Source organism: Hyaena hyaena, unplaced genomic scaffold, assembly GCF_003009895.1.
Source record: "Hyaena hyaena isolate Hyena2069 unplaced genomic scaffold, ASM300989v1 scaffold_5, whole genome shotgun sequence".
NCBI lineage: Eukaryota > Metazoa > Chordata > Mammalia > Carnivora > Hyaenidae > Hyaena > Hyaena hyaena.
Window position 1 is genome coordinate 6,974,003 of NW_024080637.1, and position 20,568 is coordinate 6,994,570.

The 20,568-nt window shown below is 54.8% G+C and overlaps 1 protein-coding gene across 2 annotated transcripts in view; it reads left to right on the forward strand.

Annotated features, from left to right (window-relative positions):
* GLIS1 (GLIS family zinc finger 1) overlaps positions 1–20,568 on the forward strand; it is a 224,200-nt gene that overhangs the window by 134,206 nt on the left and 69,426 nt on the right. The window contains exons 2-3 of one of the 2 annotated variants that reach the window (XM_039238780.1): positions 1,406–1,583; positions 7,751–8,633. In XM_039238780.1, coding sequence (XP_039094711.1) covers positions 1,406–1,583; positions 7,751–8,633 — 1,061 coding nt within the window. Of the gene's footprint in view, positions 1–1,405; positions 1,584–7,750; positions 8,634–20,568 lie in introns of those variants that run through there. The other variant, XM_039238789.1, reaches the window with a different exon arrangement.

Here is a 20,568-nt window from a genome sequence, read left to right on the forward strand (position 1 = left end):
CTCATCTTAACGGCTTCTCTTGCTCCAAGTTGACAGTACCCGACAGTACCTGGGCCTGTTAATAATGCTTTATCACAGGGGCGCCTGGGTGGCTCAGTCGGTTAAGCGTCTGACTTCGGCTCAGGTCATGATCTCACAGCTCACGAGTTCAAGCCCCGCGTTGGGCTCTGTGCTGACAGTTCAAAGCCTGGATCCTGTCTTCGGGTTCCGTGTCTCCCTCTCTCTCTACCCCACCCTTGCCCATCCTCTGTCTCTCTCTCTCAAAAGTAGATAAAACAGATATAAAAAAAATACTGCTTTATCACATCTGTAGGACACTTCATGCTTTTCAGAGTGCTGTTTGACAAGAACAATCTCCATTCCTGGAGCACACCTACCAGGTGCCAGCACTGTGCTGGGGGCTTTGCACCTCAGCTCTCAAAACCTCATGGCATCTCTGGAGAGCTGGAGCACCTGCCTTCATTTTACACCAGGGAGCTGAGGGTCAGCCTCGGGGAGGGATGTGTCCAAGGCACACGCTTGGGTGGGGGCGGTCGGGACTCACACTGAGGTCCATCAGGCCCCAAAGGCCACGTCTTTTCCTCTTTAGGGTTATGACTGTCTGGTGACAGGACAGAAAGACTGAGAGACAGCTTCCAGATTAACCCTCCTCACTCTGTAGAAGAGAACGCTGAGGCCCGAAGAGAGGAAGTAGCTTCTACCAACTGTGCCTCACAGTTTTGTTACACTTCGTACAATTTTTTTTTTTTCAGGGTTTTCACATCTTCTCCCTCAATTAGTCTTCATAAAAGCCCAGTAGCCAGGCGAGGTGGGGCCTGCGACAGTTAGGCTGTCAAAGAACCGTGGAGGATATAGAGCTGTGAAGAGCTGTGGCACGGTGCAATGTGGGAAATGATGTAGACTGAGCTTTGGTGAGAACAAGAACAAGCAAGCAACCATCTTCTCCAGGGCATAGAGACGTCAGTGCCGCTCACCTGGCCCATCGAGTGCACAGCCCCAGCCCGCCAGCCCCGGGTGCACGTGTCTGTGCACCTTGTCATGTGAGCGCTTGGTGACCAGCGTGAGGGTTGTAGACGGTTATGTTCAGGATGCAGGAGCTTGTGGGCCTGGTTCGCCACTGTCCCTGCACCGAGTGGGGTGTTGGTACGTCGTCAGGGCTCAGTGCTTGGGTCAGGGTCCGTCAGCTCCTGGAGGTCGGCATACACATCTGAGTATTGGGGCTTCATTCCTGATCCTGCTGCTGCTGATGGACATTAAATAAGGAATCCTCAGTGCCTCGGATGCAGCAGGGGCCACATTAGTGTGCTCTGTCCCACGCTGTGCCCCAGGGACTGCCGTCTCCCTGCACCCCTCTGCAGGCCATCTCCACTCACCTTGTCTCCTTTTCCTGTCTTTCTTTGCACAGTGAACGGGAGCTACGGCCACTGCACCCCAGGCTCGGAGAAGAGCCTGCTGGACCTGGACCTTGTAGAGGGCCCCGGCCCCACCTGCCGCCAGGGCCTTTTCCTCCCTGCGGGCACTCCACCACCCCGGGGCCACCCCCCAGCCTGCGAGAGGCTCCTACATTTCCCCCACCCTAGCAGGTATGTGCTCCATCCTCACCCGTCAGCTGCCTTCTGTGCAGGGACTTCACCTAGTCAGCCTGGTTGTGGGTTACGCAGGGAAACTGAGGCACAGGAGGGCCAGAGACCAGCCAGACCCCAGTAGCCCAGTGGTGGCTGCCCGGTCTAGGCCTTGAACCTCCTGCGTTGCAGTGCCTCATGAGAGACAGAGAGGTTCTCTTGAGGTGTGTTTCCCCACTGCAGAAGCTGAGGTGGCTTCTCATGAGAATTGGTAATTTCAGAAGAGGAGGATTCATGGGAGGGATGGGGATGGAAAACCCAGCCCGGGGCTTGTACGCACTGTAGTGTCAAGCCTGGATTACAAGAGGGAGGGGTTCCTCTGCCCGGGCCCATGGCCTCCCCAGGAAGCTGTACCTCATGGAGCCCTCCTGCCCAGGTGACCTTCATTCACTGCCAGCTCGTTTCCGGTGATGTCCACTTGCAGACAGGTCTATCAGAGTGCATATTAGGCTGTAATCTGCCTCCTGGGGTCACAGCGGTGTCTCTGTGCCCTCTGGTTTGTGACCTCTGACAGGCAGAGGTCAGCCCCGGGCAGGCCGCTGTTCCCGTAGCTCCGCCCCAGGGCCTGCACCTCCCTGCCTGGGCATGCTGGCTGAGGCCGGCTTCACAGATCAGAGATTATAAAACCTAGCCCAATGGCCTGTTTGCAGTTCATTCTTCTGTTGGTCACTTATTAAGCATCTGCTGTGTGCCAGACACTGGTGGGGTGCTTGGCAAAAGAAGCCGAGAGCTCCTCAGCAGAGTTTACTGTCCAGTGAAAGCTTCAGGCGAGAGATGTTACTAAATAGCAGGATGCTTAGTCTTCCCACACGGAGCCATTTTTTTCCCAGCACGTAGCATCCCTGTGGCCCTCACTGGTATTACTGAGGCTTCTGATTTCCAGGAGTGTGTCAGTCAGCTTGGGCTGCCCTGACAAAACACCACAGCCAGGGGCGCTAAAACAACAGAAATGTATTTCTCACAGTGGCAGAGGCTGGAAGTTGAGATCATGCTTTCCCCTCGGGCCTCCGTCCTTGGCTTGCACACGGCTGCCTTCCTCACACGGCCTTTCCTCTGTTTGCAGGCTCTTCGTTCTCTAAGGGCGCCAATCATATCGGAGTAGGGCCTCACCCTTACAGCCTCATTTAACCTCACTGACCTCCCCAAAGGCCCTGTCTCCGAAGACCATCCCACTGGGGGTTAGGATTTCAATGTGGGAATTTGGGAGGGACGCGACTGAGTACAGAACAAGGGGCAAGCATCTTTAAGACCTCGAGCCCGGGTGCTGTTTGGTGACAGGCCAGGGCACTTATCCGCTCGATTGTTCACTGGTGCTCCCCTGGCAGCACCCGGTTTCTCTACGGAAATTCCTCCTATCTCAGTGTAGAAGCTATGCTGACCTAGGGAAAGCTAAAGCTGGCGGGGTTTTTCTTTCTTTGTTTTTTAAAAGAAATTTTTTATGTTTATTTTTGAGGGAGAGGGAGAGAGAGAGAGAGAGAGAAACAGAGTGCAAACGGGAGGAGCAGAGAGAGGGAGACACAGAATCCAAAGCAGGATCCAGGGTCCGAGCTGTCATCACAGAGCCCGACGCAGGGCTTGAACCCACAGACTGTGAGATCATGACCTGAGCCGAAGTCGGATGCTTAACCGACTGAGCCACCCAGGCGCCCCTTCTTTTATTTATTTATTTAGTTTGATACAGATGATCCCAAATATTTGTCATTTTGAGTGTCATTTTGACAGTTTAGAGCCTGTACCTAGAACCCCCCACAAGCATCAATCTGAGGAGCCGCCATTTCTGCTGCTGACATGGCATCATGCTCCCTCACTTTCCTAAAGCACCGGAGGGCTCTAGCCCCTGTCTCACGTGCAGTTGGATTCTTTCCCTTCTCCCTCCCATTGGGTTGCCTTGAGACAGAGACCCTCCTCTCCTTTCTTACTGCCCCCTGCCTGATCTCTGGCTCCTTGACGTGCTGCCTGGGTTCCAGGGGTCCTCCTTGCCTCCAGCCCAGCTTTCTAATACTAATAAAAATAGCTCCTGCTTTCTGAGTGCCTGAAACGTGCTTGTGCACATCTCTCATTTAATCCTTGCCACTAATGAGTGACGATCCTAGAGTACTTGCTATGTGCCACACACAAGGCCAAGCACTTTTCATGTTACTAGCTCACTCAACTCTCATTTGCCAGAGGGTGGGGAAATAGAGGTCAGAGAGGCTAAAAAAACCAGCCTGAGGTCACCCAGCAAGTGCTGAGGGCATGAAGTAACTTCAGAAACACCTTGATTTTGTCACTTCTGTGCTAAAAATGACTACCCCCCCCCCACCACTGGGGTCAATAGAATGTATTAGTACATGCAGTTTGAGGTGTGGCCCCATCACTGGCTTTCTGGGTGACCCCAGCTGGGCAAGATGCTGACTCTCTGGGCCTCGGTGCCTTACCTGTAAGATGAGAATAGGAACACAGAGTGAACAGGCCCGCAGTAGTGTGGGAAGGCGCCCTGTGCCCTGGCCGCTGCCTACCACCCATCACGCTGGACTCCTGGCTTTGGGCCCAGTGGGCTGCACACTTGCCCATCTTCATACCTCAGCCTTCAGAGCTCCCCCTTGATCTCTTACGTTTGCCAGACTCTACCTACCTCTTAGTGAAGTTTAAGTGTGTCCCATGAGAGCGAGTCCTCAGTCTCTCCCATGAGAAGGGAAGCTTCTCAAGGGCAGGGACCTGGTTTGTGAACTACTTCATGTCCCTGGCATCACCCAGTACAGAGGGAAAAGCCTGCAGAGTGACCTCACTGGCCCCTCGCCCAGGCTGTAGCCCCCGAACCAGAGGGTGCACGGACCCCATGAGATCCGAAGTCACCCTCCTTTCTGCTTGAACCTCTCTCTGCCCGAGAAATACTCGTTTTCCCAATTTCAGCAGCTCCCCTCCAGGGACCAGGATGACAGACAGAAGAACATTGGAGTTCTTGATACTCACAACATCGAAGCTGCCAGGAAACGTAATGGTCATCAAATTACATCATTTTACATAAGAGGAAGCTGGGGCCCCCGGCAGCACATTGTGGTGGGAAAATCCCAGGCTTCTGATTCAGACAATCTAGGCTCAGATTCCTGCTCTAACACTGCCTGCCTCTGAGGGCTTGGGCGAGTGGCTTCAGTTTTCCGAAGCATAAAACAGATGGTGGTCTCTCCCTTGAAATTCTGTTATGCATTCAGCAGGTACCATGGATCAGTTCTGCTGGGGCCGGGTTGCATGGGACAGCCTTCAGGAAAGTTCCTGGCATGCGGGGCTGCTCAGCAGTTGTCTGCTATGTCTAGGGACCCCTGCTCACAGTGTCCAAAGATGTGATGCAGGTCACCTGAGGAGCCCAGGGCTCAGAGGTAGAGCAGGGCAGGAATCGCTGCTGGCCTTCCAGGGACCGAGGGGCGGTGAGGACAAGCAGGGGGCTGCCTCAGCTGGCATTTGGAGCCAGGAGACACCACATCCTGAGCTGTCCCCTCCCCACCTGATGCCATTTGAGGTTTGGTTGTCGAATTTGGGTAATTGAGTCACAGACGCTATAGCCATTCTCCTGGTTGCTTCTCCTGTTCTCTTCTGTTGGTTGTTTAGTCTGATGCTGGGTTTTTAGAAACATTTATTTATTTTGAGAGAGACTGAGCAGGGAGAGAGGCAGAGAGAGAGAGAATCCTAAGCAGGTTCTGCTCTGTCAGCATAGAGCCCAATGTGGGGCCCAGTCCCACGAATCTCGATATCATGACCTGGACACTTGGGGCACCTGGGTGGCTCAGTGGGTTAAGCGACTGACTTCGACTCAGGTCATGATCTCATGGTTTGTGAGTTTGATTCCTGCATCGGGCTCTGTGCTGCCAGCTCAGAGCCTGGAGCCTGGAGCCTGCTTTGGATTCTGTGTCTCCCTCTCTTTGCCCCTCCCCCACTCACACTCTGTCTCTCTCTCTCTCTCTCTCTCTCTCAAAAATAAACAAACAAACAAAAAAAAAAGAGTTGGACACTTAACCGAGCCCCCAGGCACCCCCGATACTGTTTTTAAAGTGATTATTCCAAACAGATGCTTACCTGCCCCGCCCCCGCCACGCCCAGGATGACAACCGTGTGGAAATCAGCTATGCTTTCATTTTGTTTAAGTTCTCAAAGTCACAACATTTATATCAGATCTTTGAGCTCCTCAGAGCTTTCTGCTGCCAGTGGTGGCCCAGCGTCCCCAGGCCTGCCCACCTTGGAATGCAGGAACCTTCTGGTTCCAGCCAGTGGCCGAGCTCTGGACAGGGAAGGGAGGTCTTTGCTGAGGGAGGCAGAGATTGGTCAAGTGTAGCTGAGAAACAGAAAGGCCTTCCCGCAAGCCTTTATCCGGGGATGCTTTGGGTCTACACTAGAGAAATGGGGAGCGTGGCTCCTGGCCCCAGCCCTATCACTGGCTTGCTGCTCATGACTGTGGGCAAGACCTGCACCTTCTTGGCCCCTTTCCTGTCTGTGTAGTCACGAGGTTGGAGCCCATGCTCTCTGAGGGCCTCAGGGCTCTGCCTTCCCATCTCCCCTGCCCCTTCATCTCCCCTCCTGCTCCTGAGTAGTGCCGGGGCTGCCGTGGCTGCAGGGAGCCAGAGACGGAGGGGCTGGGACTGCAGGGCCCCTTTGGAGAACAGGGCCCCCAACCCCTCTGCAAAGAGCTCCAGAATGCTGGTGGCGATATGGCTGCCATGAAGGCACCGTTCACCCTGCCGTCCCCTTTCCAGAGGACTATCACGGCCTCTGCCATCCCACTTGATCCTGGCAGCCACCCTCTGAGGGAGTGAGGGTTAGTCCTTGCTTCACGGATGAGGAAACTGAGGCTCGGGCCCAAGGCCATGTCAGGGGTCCTAGTCACGACAGCAGACCTGTCAGCAGGCTTCTTGTTCTGCCCGGCCAGCCCAGGGGCTTCTCTGACCCTTCGTCCACCTCACCTTGCTGGTGGCTGGAGGCCGTGCTGCCGCTACCTGCACTGACTTGTCCTGCATGTGGGAAAGGCCCTGTCTATGAACGCGTGCACCACGGGCCTGATGAAGATGGCGCAGCCCCCCGTGTCACACTGTAGTCACACTCAAGAGAAGAACGTGGGATGAGGAGAGGGACCCAGAGTGCCTCGCCCCGCTTGGTGCCGCTGGGAGTGGCTGAGCCTGGTCTCAGACCCCAGGCTTCCACCTCCCCCTCCCCGAGCTGTCCTCCTGGCCTGCCTGCCTGCAGCCTCACCCCAGAGTTGCGTTTCATGTAGTCACAGTGTCTGGGCTTGAAACACTGGGAACCCCACCTGGCTTTCCCTCAGCCATTCCTGGGGTGCCCCCTATCGGCGTGCCTTGTGTTTCAGACCCCCAGCTTACTGATGTTCACTGTGGAAAAGAGATTGCTTGGGGCAAAATGCCACATAGTTAACATTTCTAGAAATTAACAAAGACTACAAAAATTAAGAAAGATCTGAGGAACAAGTAGGCAGAATTTAAAACATACTGAACCTGGGGGCGCCTGGGTGGCTCAGTAGGTTAAGCATCTGACGTGGGCTCAGGGCATGATTTCATGGTCCATGGGTTCGAGCCCCACATTGGGCTCTGTGCTGACAGCTCAGAGCCTGGAGCCTGCTTCGGATTCTGTGTCTCCCCCCACCCCCCGCCCGCCCTTCCCCTGCTCGTGCTCTATCAAAAATAAGTGTTAAAAAATTTTTTTTAATAAATTTAAAAAATGAGAAGTAAAACATTCTGGACCTGGATGTTCCTCAAAATGTTACAGCCTCAGCCTCCTTTCTCCAGAACTCACTAGAAGGTCACAGGGAGGAGGTCAGGGAAGACCCTACGGAGCCTCAGCGACAGGACAGGGTGGGCTCTGGGGCTGGAGAGGGCACAAGGGTGAAACCATGCTCTTTCCTGGCATCCCTTTCAGACCCCCTGCCCTTCTGGAACTTCTCCACAGCCCCTCCCCTTTTTCTCTCCCCCATATTCTTCCCTACTGACCACATCCAGCCTCTGCTTTCTCTCTCCCTGTGCTTCTGGCCCTCAGCCTCCACTCCCACTCTGGGCTTCTCCATCCCTCGGTTCTTGCCATCCCCTACCTGGGTCTCCCCGCTGTGGCGTGCCTACCCTCTCACAGCTTCTCTGCTCACTGTCTTTTAGGTCGCCCAGACCCCAGGCCGTGTACATGAATGGTGGCCTTCCGGCCGCACAGCACATCAAGCAGGAGTCCCTGCCTGACTACCGGGCCATGACGGAGGCCCGCATGCCCCTGTCAGCTCACTGCCGGGCCCCGCCAGCCACTGGCCTGCACTCAGACCTGGACCTGCCCGGCCGGGGCCTCGCCAACCCCGCACCTTCCTGCTACCTTCTGGGCAGTGAACCGAGCCCTCCACTGGGCCCGCAGCCCGAGGCCCACCTCCCCGAGAGCGGCCTGAAGCGCTGCTGCCTCCTGGGCTTGCCCTCCACCTCTTCAGCCTCTCCCTCCCCCTGCGCTTCCTCCGATGTCACCTCCATCATCCGCTCTTCCCAGACGGCCCTGGTCACCTGCGTAAATGGACTCCGGAGCCCCCCCCTGCCAGGAGACCTCGGGGGGCCTCCCAAGCGAGCCCGGCTTGGCCCTGCAACCACGGAGAGCCACGAGGGCAGCTTGCAATTTGAAGCCTGCCGGAAGGCAGGCTTCCTGAAGCAGGAGCCCACGGACGAGTTCTCAGATCTCTTTGGGCCTCACCAGCAGGGCCTGCCGCCCCCCTACCCCGTGTCCCAGTTGCCGCCCGGCTCGGGCCTTGGAGGCCTGGGGCTGGGCCTGGTGGGTAGGGGTGTGGCCGGCCGGCAGGCATGCCGCTGGGTGGATTGCCGTGCAGCCTATGAGCAGCAGGAGGAGCTGGTGCGGCACATCGAGAAGAGCCACATTGACCAGCGGAAGGGCGAGGACTTCACCTGCTTCTGGGCGGGCTGCGTGCGCCGCTACAAGCCCTTCAACGCCCGCTATAAGCTGCTCATCCACATGAGGGTGCACTCGGGTGAGAAGCCCAACAAATGCATGGTGAGTCCCCCCCCCCACCCCCCGGCCACTGGGCCATGCCCCTGCCTGGCCAAGCGGAGTGGCCCCCACTTCCAGGCTAGGAGCTGCCCACCTGGGGCTCCTTCCTTGAGGGCCGGCTGAGATCCCCTGTGCTCGAGGTGGAGAGGACCAGGGCTGTGGATGTGGTCACTGGTCAAGACAGTCAGCGTCCCCGTCATCGGGAACCTTGGCTCCCTTGCTCACCAGGTGCCCGTCCCTGCCCCAGGGCATACCGTTGTTCAGGTGGTGACAACACACTCTGAGGTCAGAGCAGGCCTGGCCACCTTCTGTATTGCACACAGATGCTCAATGTCTCACCCACCCTTGGTCAAGTGAGTTGTGGGGCACATGCTCTCCTCCAGCACTGGGCCTTCATCTGGTGGCCTTCCCAGAGTGGCTCTCCAGGCCTCGGAGCAGCCCCTGGGCTTGGATTCCTCCGAGTAGCCCTGTGTCCTCACAAGCAACTGGCTCGAGAGCTTGGGCCCCTGGAGCAGGTTTTGAGGTTAGGTGAGGGCTAACAGATAGGGCCCTGGGTACACCTGCAGTGACACGGCTGGAGTTGAGCCTGAGGTTTCTAGGGACACACGCACACACGTGCTAAGTGAGCACTGAGGCCTCCAGCCCTTCAGACTGGTCACTTCCATGTTGTGCTCTCATGGTACTAGAAACCCATATCTGTCTTAGTTCCTGATCCCCTCAGCCGAGCTTCTGTGTCTAACTCTGAGGCCCAGCCACCCTGCAGGGAGAGGTTCCTGCCTGGGAGTGGAAGGGCCAGAGGAGCCAGTCAGTCTTCCAGGGCCCAGCTCCGTCTTCCAGCCACTGGGGCGTTGGTGAGGCAGGGGAGAAAGCAGTGTTGTCTGTTCTGCAAGGCCAGCATCGTAGCTGTCGAGTGCCCCCTCACATGCATGCTGTGAGGTGCTGGACCCCTCTTCGTGAAGCATGCAGTCTGGGACAGAGCTGGCCTCTGTCCCTGCTCAAGGCCCAGGGTTGTATTTACAGGGGCTGGGTCGGCGGGGGGCGGGGGGGGAGGCAGGAAGCTTTGGCGACCAGCAGTAGAAACTCCACCCTCCTGGGACCAGGCGGTCACCCTTGGGGCCCCATCTTCTTGTGTTCTTGTGGTACTCTGGTCTGAGCATCCAGCTCGACCCTCAAGGCGGGGACAGGTCTGAAGGATGAGGAGGAGAGGCAGTGAACAGCCTCTGGGAAAGGACAGGACTAGGAGGGAGCCTGTGGTTGGCGCGCTGGTGCTGGGGGGAGGGGCTGGACTGGGCAGGCTGAGGATTTTGACTTTGTCATGTGCCTTGGGGCTGAAGCCATGCTGGAAAGGGCTGGTGGCCAGGCCAGTCCTGGGGATGCCCCCGTTCATCTGGGGTGTTGTGACACATGGCTTGCTGAAAGGCATGCCCCCCGTCTCTGGAAGGAGATGACCAGCAGACTCCTGGCGGACAGAGGGCACCGTCTCCGAGACCCTGGAGCTGACAGCTGTTGCGTGGCAGTCCCTGATGTCTTCTCTCCTGTGGGGGAGCCCCTTGGTGTGTGTGGGGGCCGGCATGGAGGCCCAGACCCTGGCGCGGTGCGGTCCAGTAGTGCCTGTGTAATACAGCACGGACCCCAAGACAATCCAGCCTTCCCTGCCCGTTTTCTAGGAAACAGAGGCCTAGTAATTGGGTCAGAGAGGCACCGCTTACTCAGTGCAATCTGGGGATCTTTCTCTGTGGTTCTCTTTCCTGGGCCTGCCAGGATTTCATTGGGTTCAACAGACTGCAGAGAACACTGGCTTACACCTGACTCATGCCTGGCTCTGGGGACCCAGACGTAGACTTTCCAAGGTCTTTGCCTACAGGCAGTCGTGGTCAGTAAGGGTGGGAGATGGGTGTGGACAGGCTCTGGATGGAGTTTGCATAGACCCTAGAACAGGAGGCCCAGAAGAGCTTCTTGGAGGAGGTGACGTTCAAGCTGTCTGTATTCACCCATGGTTACATTTAATCTTTACTAAAGTCCCATAAAACTAAGGTTTTACAGATGAACAAACAAGGGTTTGGTGGAGTCCAGCCAGCCTTCTACGTGCTACTATGAGAACACTTTATCTTGCCTCCTGAAGGGTTCAGGATTTTGATGATAACACCAGCAAGCAGCCTCTGAGTGTGGACTGTGTGCAGAAACCATCCTAAGCAATACTTCCAGGCAGTCCTCATAATAGTTCTACAGGGTAGATCCTGTTAACTCCCATTTTACAGATGAGGAAACTGAGGTTCAGAAAGATTGCTTAATTTGCCCCAGGTCATGCAGCTAGTTAGGGGCAAACAGTAACAACAACAATAATGACAGAGACTGATAGTCGTTGTTGTCGTCATAGCAATAATAGTAACAACAATAAAAATAACTTGCCTGAGGTTACACATCTAGTAATGCTTAGAGTGAAATCCGAAACCACATCTTTTTAAACTGTAATGCTTCTGTTTGCGTAGATTGTCCTGTTACCCTCATTCTCTGGGGTCCCCGGGCCAGTCCAGCTGGGTGCCCTCATCTGGAGTGGTGGCAGAGACCTCCTCTGACCATCTTCCCGTCTGCCGGGGGAGCACTCCCCCTTCCTGTGATGCTGGTGCAGTGGGTGACCCAGGGGAAGGGGCAGGCCCCAGCCCGCACCCAAATAAATACAGTCTCCCTTCCCTGTAGAATTATTAATTTCTCATGACAGGCCTCTGCTACCATGTGCTGTAATAGACAAAGGAATTTTGGACCCAGATCCTCTGGAGAACAGGAAATAGATGAGACACTTTGATTGAAGAGTAAATGGCCCACTAAAATAGCAGTTAATCCTTTTATTATCTTTCCAGCAGCCGTTTCCACAGTTCTTTCATGAGGTAAGCCTTCCCCGCCCCATCCAACTGTACCGCTCTGGTCCCTGCCAGCTGGTTTACATTTAGCCCTCTCTGCTCACGCACCCAGCAGGCCTGGAGGTGCGGCCAGGAGCCGCCTGCCCTCTGCCCAAGTCCTCGGGCCCGCCCCAGGATCGGGTCTCAGCTCTCGGGGGGCCCTGAGGTGGACCGTGCCATCCGTACCCCACCCCCTGCTCTGCTCTCTCCCTGGACCATCCACGCCATCCAGAGGAAGCTCCCTAATCTCTTTGCAATATCCTGTTATGTTTCTTATGTTGTCTGAGTTGTCTTAGCCTTATTAAATTTGGGGTTTCATCTGTGTTAGGATAGCGAGGGTACGTCCAACCCAAATACTGCTGCAACGCCTCGAAGACGTTAACTTTGAAAAGATTAATTTCTTGCTTTCTTAGGTTGGCTCTCCCAGACAGTTGGAATTCTGATTGTCTGAGACTGCAGAAATTAGCAGGCTATGTAGTTTGCTTTTCTCCCCGTCAAGAAAAAGAGAGGCAGAGTGAAAAAGGAAAACCTTTCATAACCTCGGGTTTTATGAAATAACAATAATAATGACAACAGTTCCTGCCTTTGTGAAGAGCTTGACCAAAGCCACAAGTGCAGTGTGGAAGGTGTGCATAGATGGGTCTGGAGCCACACAGACCCAGGTCCCCTCTGGGCCAGCCACATAGCAGCTGTGTGACCTCAGGCAGGTGACCTAGCCTCTCTGAACCATAGTACCTTTGGTTGTAAAATGGGATGATAATAGTACCTCCCTGTTAGGATTGTTGTCATGAGGGTTTAAAGAGATGACGTAGGGAAGCACTTAGTTAGTTCCCTTGTCCCCCGTCACGCGCCATCACGTTGACCATCTCAGGAGATTCACACCGTAGCCCTAAGAGTTATGACAGGATCATTTGTAGCTATCTTACAAATGAAGAAGCCCAGAAGAGCCAGTCAGTAGTGGATCCGGGACTTGAGGTCAGCCCATTCCGGCAGCCTTCACTGTGGGTGAGGTGGGCAGGACTGTCACCCATGCCAGTGGCTTGGTCAGCTGTCTGCCAGCAATGTGGAGCAGCGTCTGCTCAGGGTCACGGGATCTAGAAGGGGAACTGGGGTGGAGACACAGGGAGGAGGCTCTGGTCCCTGTCCTCATGGGCCTGGTGTGTGGCTGGAGCCTGGAGGCTAGGCTCACATCCTGCCTGAGTTCCTCTGCTAGCTGCACCTGCACTGGCCACTGGTCCCCGTGCCTTATGCCCCTCTGCACTATTGGACCTGGGACCGGAGAAATACATGCCACCAAAAGCCGAGCATTATTGGTTCGCCATAATCAGCCAAGGAATCAGACAGTAGCCACCTGGGAGGGCCTTGCCCACCTCCCAGAAGGGCCAGACTGGGCCAAAGCTACTCTCCTCTTCCATAATCCTGAGGCTTCTGGCTCTCCCTTTTTGCTTTGCCTCAGTCCTCCAACCCCTGAGAAACAAAATGCAGGGTGCTAGAAAAGGTGAGGGAGGCGGAAGGAGGTGCTCTTGATTGGGACTCTGAGATTCTAATACCTGGGCCCAGGGCTGGCTGGGCCATCTTCAGTCCAGTCCATCTTCAGAAAACCAATGGTCAAAATGCTGAAGCCCAGAGACTGAATCAGGTTTCAAGGTCATACAGTCGTCCAAGTGGTAGAGCACAGCTACGCATCAGATTTGCCTACCTGCCCTGCTGGGCTGAGTTTGGAGTCAGAGAGAAGCTTAACTGGGGGTCTGAGATCATATCTTATGGGAAATCCTCAGGGAGAAGAGAACTCATACATTCTGAGACATGTGATGTATAGCCATGAATCACCATGCCCATTTTTTCAGAAGAAATTGATGTTCACGGATGCAATGTCTTGCTCTGTGTCACCTGGCTCAAGCTGCCTGGGCCACTCCATGGGCCACCTGCGTTTGCTCAGCCTCTTCCACACAGAGTCGAGTTGGTGCTTCTTGGACCACAACGGGTGGGTCCCTGGCCATGGGCTCCTCCCCTGCCCCACATCCCAAGACCGGCCCTGTGGGTTGGGCATGTTTCTAGACCAGCAGACACCCCTGACTCCTGTCAACATCTGCAACTGATCCCTGGGAATTTTCCAAGAGTCCAAAATGTGTGAGCAGGTGGGTCTTCCAGTCCATCTTCATCATGTACAGAGAAGAGACAGGCAAAACAGATCCTGAGAGGACAGTGGGGGGCCCAGGGGCCCACAGCAAATGGGGCAGCCTCAGTGGACAGGGAGTTTCCTGAAGGGGTTGGTAACCAAAAGTTGGGGAAAGTTAGATCGTGGGGAGAGTGACCACAGAGGAGGGAAGAGTCCTTCTCAGAAACACTCGCCTCACCCAAAAGACAGGTGCCCCGGTGTTCCGGGCCTCGTGCTGGGAGCTGGGGGTCCTGAGACAAAGATGAGGTGATATGAGACTTCTGGCACCATGGGAAGGACACCCACCACCCTTGAGTCTCATGCTGTTGTTGCTGGATGAAGGAGGGAAGGGAGCCAGAAGCTGAGGATTTGAGGCCTGGCTGCATAACCTTGTCTAAGTCAGTCACGGTGGCTGAAACATTACTGGGAATTTTTCAGCTTATATAGGGCTTCCACACAGGCATTCCTCAGAGACTGGAATCATTATCCCCATTTTACAGACGGAGAAAGGGTAGTCTAGTTTGTGCCCAAGTTTAGGCCTCAAGGGCATCATAGGGTCAGATTTGAGCCCAGGTCTCAGCCTGACTCCAGAGACTCTATGATCCCAAGTCCCCTCGCAGGCAGAGGACCATCTGCCTATAAATATCAAGAACATACCCAGATTTGAAACTCAATTTCAGCAAGCCGTCACTGAGCACGCACCTCCTAAGTGCCAGGCCCTGGTAGACCCGGGGGTCACAGAAGAGAATCAAAGCCAGCTCTGGCCTGGAGGAGACTTTGTTAAGCAGAGAAGCCAATAGACCTTTGAATTGAACTGTTTTCCCATGCTAATCTCGCGTCACCTTGAGAGCCTGTTGCAGGGCCCCCCCCCTCCCCCTCCCCCTCCGCCCTGCTTATAAGATGACACCTTTGTTCTGTTTTGGAGGATAAAGCATTGTGGGATGAGAGGTGAGACATTTCACCTTCCTTAAAATAAATAAGTCACCCGAAGACAAGCTTGCTTTCTGGAGGCTGGGCTTTCCAGGGAGCTAAAAAGCTACAAAGCGGAGCATGGTTCAAATCCCCTGCCCTTGAGAGTCCTGCTGTAGATGAGTAGAGAGGTCAAGCTGGCCCAACCAGCTTAGCTGACAAGTCCACCCACTTTGGAAATGGGGCCTGAGCCTCACTTCGTTCTCAGGTGGGAAAGGAGCTGGGTAGGAAAACCTTTCTGGGTAAAGGCAGCTTTTAAGCTGGCATGCAGATAAGCCCTTTTAAATGACCCCACTGGGATCCCTCCTGGGATTGTATCCGTTCTCGTGGCTACTTATTATCAGATGGGAAACCCGAAGCCCAGAGAGAGTGCACAGTGGCCCAGTGTCACCCAGCAAGTTAATGGTAGTCATGGGATGCGTGCTGTGTCTCTCCCTGCCCAGAGCCTTCCTCTGCAACAGAACTCCTAGAGAGTCTTGGCACACTCCAGCTACCTTCACTCCTCCGGGCCTTGGCTTTTGCTGGTCTGTGTCTGAATACCTTTCCCAGCCCAGCAAACTCCTAACCATCCTTCACATGCCAGTCCAATGTCCCCTCCTCTGCTCCTCGCCTTTCCATGCCTCCTGCCCTCCCCACACATGTTCCCCCAGTTAGAACAGCATTTCCTGGTGTGGCCAAGTGTCTTGGGGACTGCGTGCCCTTTGATTTCTGGCTCAGCCCTGGAGGCGGAGGAGCTAAGCCTGCCCTCTGGTGCAGAGGCCCTGACCAGCCCTGTGCCTGAAACAGCCTGGACGCCGTCCTCCAGAGCAGTTTCCAGTGAAGTCACAAGGTTGTCAGGGCCCTGAAGACAGTCACGTCCACCCACTAATCTGGTGCTTCAAGTTTTTGTTCAAGAAAGCCTGAACTTGACATGTGGCTTTGCTATCCCACAGCCTGGGACTGTGTGTGAGTAACCTGGCTTCCGTAAGGGTTTGTGGTCTTGCCTGTGAAGTGGAGGGAACAGGACAGTTGGGAGGCTCCCATGAGATGCCGTATGTGAGCTGCTCATGCAGTGCCGGGCACATAGCAAATGCACAGCAAATAGTTGGACTGTTTTGGGCCGGTTGTATTAGGAAAAGAGGAAAGGGTGAGTCTGAAATGGATAGAAGGCATGCAGTCGTGAGCATCCCCATAGGAACAGAAAGGGCTGATGTAAGTCCCAGCTTGGTCACAGACTGGCTGTGTGACCTTGAACAGGTCACCTCGCTGTGCTGAGCCTCAGTTTCCTAAGCTGTGAAATGGGATAATGTCTAGCACTCTGTGTTCAGTGGGGGACCATTTTACACTAGTGCCTTGTTCCCTCTTGAACCCAAAGCTCCAACTCCACAGAGCTTGGCTTAAACTGGGATGCCTTCCTCTCTCCTCTCATTTTTAAAAATCAAGCTCAGGGGGTTTCCTAAGGAGAGGTTTCTTGGTGGCTCTGGCCTTGTGACTGGGTCAGAGCCTCGCACGGAAAGAGAAACTGAGGCCCCAGATGGAAATGCCTTGCCTGGGGGGAGGCAGAGGAACTGGAGACAGGTGTGGAGGCTCATTCCACTCCTGTCCTGCGCACTAGCTGTGTAACCTCAGGCAGGTCACCTCACGTGACCTTTCCTCACGCTTATGCGTCTGGAAAGGGGGGGCTGTGATGCTCGCCCTGGAAGAGTCTGCCCTCGGGAGGGAGCAAGCTGAGTTCCCCACTCCCAGGCCCCAGAGGACACGGGCACCCTCATAGGCATGTTCCTCACAGATCAGCCTTCCATCGGGTGAGTGGCTGGTGGCCGCAGGCTCCCCAAATGCAGTTCCCAGCCTGCAGCTCTCCAGGGCCTCCTCCCTCCCTGCACTACAGCCCGCCCTCCTCATGACCACCTCCACCCCCAACCCACCACCCCATCTGCTTCCCCACCCCCTCCCCTAGCTCTTCTCCATCTCTGCCCACCCCTTTCTGTCTTATTTAAATTCTGAGTCAGGAATCCACGAGCCAATTGGACGCCTAACCAGCCCTGGGACCTCAAACAAGTCACGTGGCCTTGGGGAGCCCCGGTTTCCTGTGTGTGTACAGGGGAGACAGTTGTGAGATTCAATGACTTCATGCATGTGGAGCACTTAGCTCATGCCTGGTGAATACTTGGCACTTGAAAACAGGAGCCCTTGTTCTTTTTTTTTTTTTTTTTTTTTGAGTCATCAAACCCAAGGTCTCGTATCTTAGGAGCACCAAACTTGAGGGTACAGGAATGCTGGCCAAGTTTTGTGAACTCAACACTGCTTTATGGAATATGAAAAACATTCAGGATTTTAAAAAAACACAACCCTCTGAAATGAATTTAAAACAATAAAAGGGGGGGAGCTTTTTAATTTAATGTAAATGGCATTGACAGGATTGTTTTATTAGAATGAGAAAGTCAGATAAAATCAACAGTGACTCTAAGAAAGTGTCCAGACCGTGTTTTCGGAGAGGAACACCCTGGAAACGGTTAACTTCACGACTGAGCAGGAATAGGCGCAGTCTCCATTGGACGGCACATGGGTTAGCGGGCTGATGTCCGTGCCTCACTTGGACTGCCTCAGTGATGGACCTCAGCATCCTGCCCTCATCCGTGAGGTGGGTCATGGTCACACGACCCATGTGGCCTCAGTCACCCTGGCCACTCTAAGACCCAGGACACCCCTGAGTCTTCCTTACCTGTGCCCCTCCCTCAGGAGAGAGCCTTGTGTGCTCATCGGTGTTGTGTCACTCCTCACCCCTGCCAACCTTTCAACAGCTTTATGGACACCCATACTATAGCAGGTTTGATGCTAGATGCATGGGGTGCAACATCAAATGAGGAATGGTGGTGAAGGAATTAATACAGACGAGAGAGAAGGCTCCCCCCAGGTTGTCATGAGAGCTGGGCTTTGAAGGGTGAATAGGAGCTTTCTAGGTGTAGATCGCGAGGAAAGGCTTTTCAGGAAAAGGGAACAACGTGTGCAAAAGTTTTGAGACGTGACCATCTTCGCCCTTGTGGGGAGCATAGGTGTCTCCTTGTGCTTGGCATGTGTTACCTACACGGGGCTGGGAGCAGAAGTGGTAGTTGGAATTGGACTTTAAAGGGCCTCCAAGTTCAGTATAAGGAGCTTGGCCTCTTCCCTGAGGGGAGTAGAGGGAGGGAAAGGTTCTGAGCAGGAGAGTAACACAATGAGTGTTAACATGGAGAACCCTGGGCATGTGGTGGGTACACAGTCCTTGGAGGGGGAGTGACAGCAGGCAGATGAGGACACGGAGGCAGGAGAGAGCCCTCTCCCCCAGGTCCACCAGAGTAGCCCAGGTCATCTGTGACCCCCAGCCAGCAGAGCTTGGTCATCAGCCAGGGCCTGGGCACTGCAGGCCAGGCTGGCTCAGCCCAGTGAGCCACGCCGGGGCACCACGTCCGTAAGGTTGGGTAACCGAGCTTGACTCCATTTGGAAGTGGCGTCCAGCATATTCACCAGTGGGAAATGGGAAAGGCATTTCCCATAATGTGGCTCTGTAAAGTTTGCACAACTGTTCTTTGTTTTCCATCCATCCCCACAATAAATCTTCCTCTGCTGCCAGGACCGGGGCCTCTACGGTCTGTAAGTGATTACAGCACCGAATTGTGCGGCGCTGCCTCCTCACAATGTGTTCTTCTGACGTGGGTCGTGATAAAATGGGAGCCCGTCACTGGGACTCTGTGGCTTCCTAAGTGGCGATTTCCAAATAGCTAGGAGGCGGCCGCCTGAAGGGGTGCAGCCCACGCCTGCCCTCTGTATGCCCCCAACCCCCTGGACAAGTCTGCCATATTAGGGGCAGAGGACCGGCATGCACAGAAGTAGCGGGCTGCGCATTTCTTGCAGGTGGGACTGTGGGGCTGGAGGTTTCTGCAGGGCTGTGCGTTGCTGCAGGCAAGACCGAGAAGTCTCTGCAGGACCCGGCACCCAGTGAGTGTTCGATGAACCATCCAGCAGCCTCTTTGTTTTATCAGAGCTGAAAAGCACAGGGTTTTGAGCTGAAGATAATATTTGTGCCTTCCCAGGGCCCTGGGATGCAGAGTTTTGGTGGGTCGTCCCTGTGCCGGGGGGAATGCACAGGCAGTGGCAGGATCCGTTTTACAGCGAGGTCACTGAAACCCAGAGCTTCTGCTACCTGGCCAGATGTCCCATCTGGGGCTCGGCCTCATGTCCCTGGCTCCCTGCTCTGCGATCTTCCCACAGCCCACAGTAGCCTTTGCACCCCCATTTAACCACAGGCCTGTGCTTCCCAGAATCTTCTGAGCCCACATTTCAGGAGTCATTTTGGCCTGTGGGGTCATTTCCGACCAGGTTCAGTTGCCAACGATGACAATAGCAATTGGAAGTCAAGAGGGTTTGGCTCCAAGGAGAAAAATGAGTCTGCAGTGCCTCAGATATTTCCCTTGAGGTCCTCCTCCCCTTCCAAACCCTGCTCCCTGCTCCCGTTCCTCCTCCCTGGGCATCCAGGACAAGAGGAGGTGGTTCATTGAGGCCGTAAGTCCCGATGTCTGTTTGTACTTTTGCTGTTTGCTTATGTGGAAACAGGCCTGCAGAGAGGATTTGGCTCATTGAAGATCACAGAGAAAAAGAAGGAAAAGCTCAGCTCCCTCGCCTCCCAGCCAGGAGCCCCTCCCACTCCACAGAGCCACCATCTGTTGAGAACCTACTACGTGCCAGGCCCCATGTTGAGGGCTTGCAGGCACTATCTCCATCTGTACCGTCATTCCCTCCTGTATCCTGCATTGCGTTTGCACTGGGGAAGAACCCTCTGGGGCATCCCATCGGATGCTGCCCCCAATCCCTGCAGCACCCTTTTACAGACAGGGACCTGCTGACCCACTAGAGGTCATACAGCGGGAGATGGCTTGCGGTTTGTGCAGCCCACGCATGTCAGCATCACCTTCCCCTCCCGACAGGGTCTGGTTCATGAAGCACTGCCCAGCACCCTCCAGGGAGACTGTAGCCGTCAGTAGTTTTCAAACCTGACACCTCTTCACGTGCTTTGGGAAAGCATGGTGACTGATCACAGTGAGTGTTGGGCCCCCCTGAAGCCTGGCTTGTGCAGAAGCCCACAGTCATCCCTTCCCCTGCCTGCCCCTGCTCTTTACTTTCTTCATGCACACAGAGCCACCTGGCCTTGGGAACCTCAGTTTCTTCACCTGGGCGACAAGGACTTTGTTAGTTCATAGCTCTTAGGATTCAGGACCCTGCTTTGGTCAGTATAGGTAGTGACAGCGCAGCCCACAAGTTCAGAGCTCAGTTCCCTCCCCAGCTCCACACTCAAACTGCCATGTGGCTCTGGGAAAGTCAACAGACCCCTTTGGGCCCTCAGTTTTCTCATCTACAAAACGGGAGACTTGGACTCCAGGATTCCTGAGATCCTTTGGACTCAGAAGTTAGACATCCATCTTTATCAGCCCCGGGGAGGAGGAAGGAGTTGGAGGACAAATAAAGGGCAAGTGTGGGGCCCCCAGCGAACCCTCTGGTCTCAGTTCCTTCCACCCTTTGCTCTGCTCAAGCCACCTGGCTCCTGGCTGTTCCACCAACAGGCCGAGCTCGTTGTTGCCTGTGCCTCAGATGCTCTTGTCCAGCCCCACCTCTGTCTACCTGGGCCTCTGCTCCTGCATGCTGCTGCTGCAGCTGCTCCCTAATTCAGTCTCCACAGGTTCTGTTGTTATGACCATGGGCCCAGAGCTGGAGCAGGACGACAGTTTTGTATGAACTGGTGACAAAAATGCATTACAGCGAAGAATGCAACAAGGGAAACGATTAAACTCCCCAAAAGCAGCTACTTGAAAGCACGAGGAAGGAAGGAAAGTGGTATTTGTTAGGAATGTGTTCTCCTCCAGATACCAGGCTAAGCTCTCTGTTCATGTTTTCTCAGTGACAT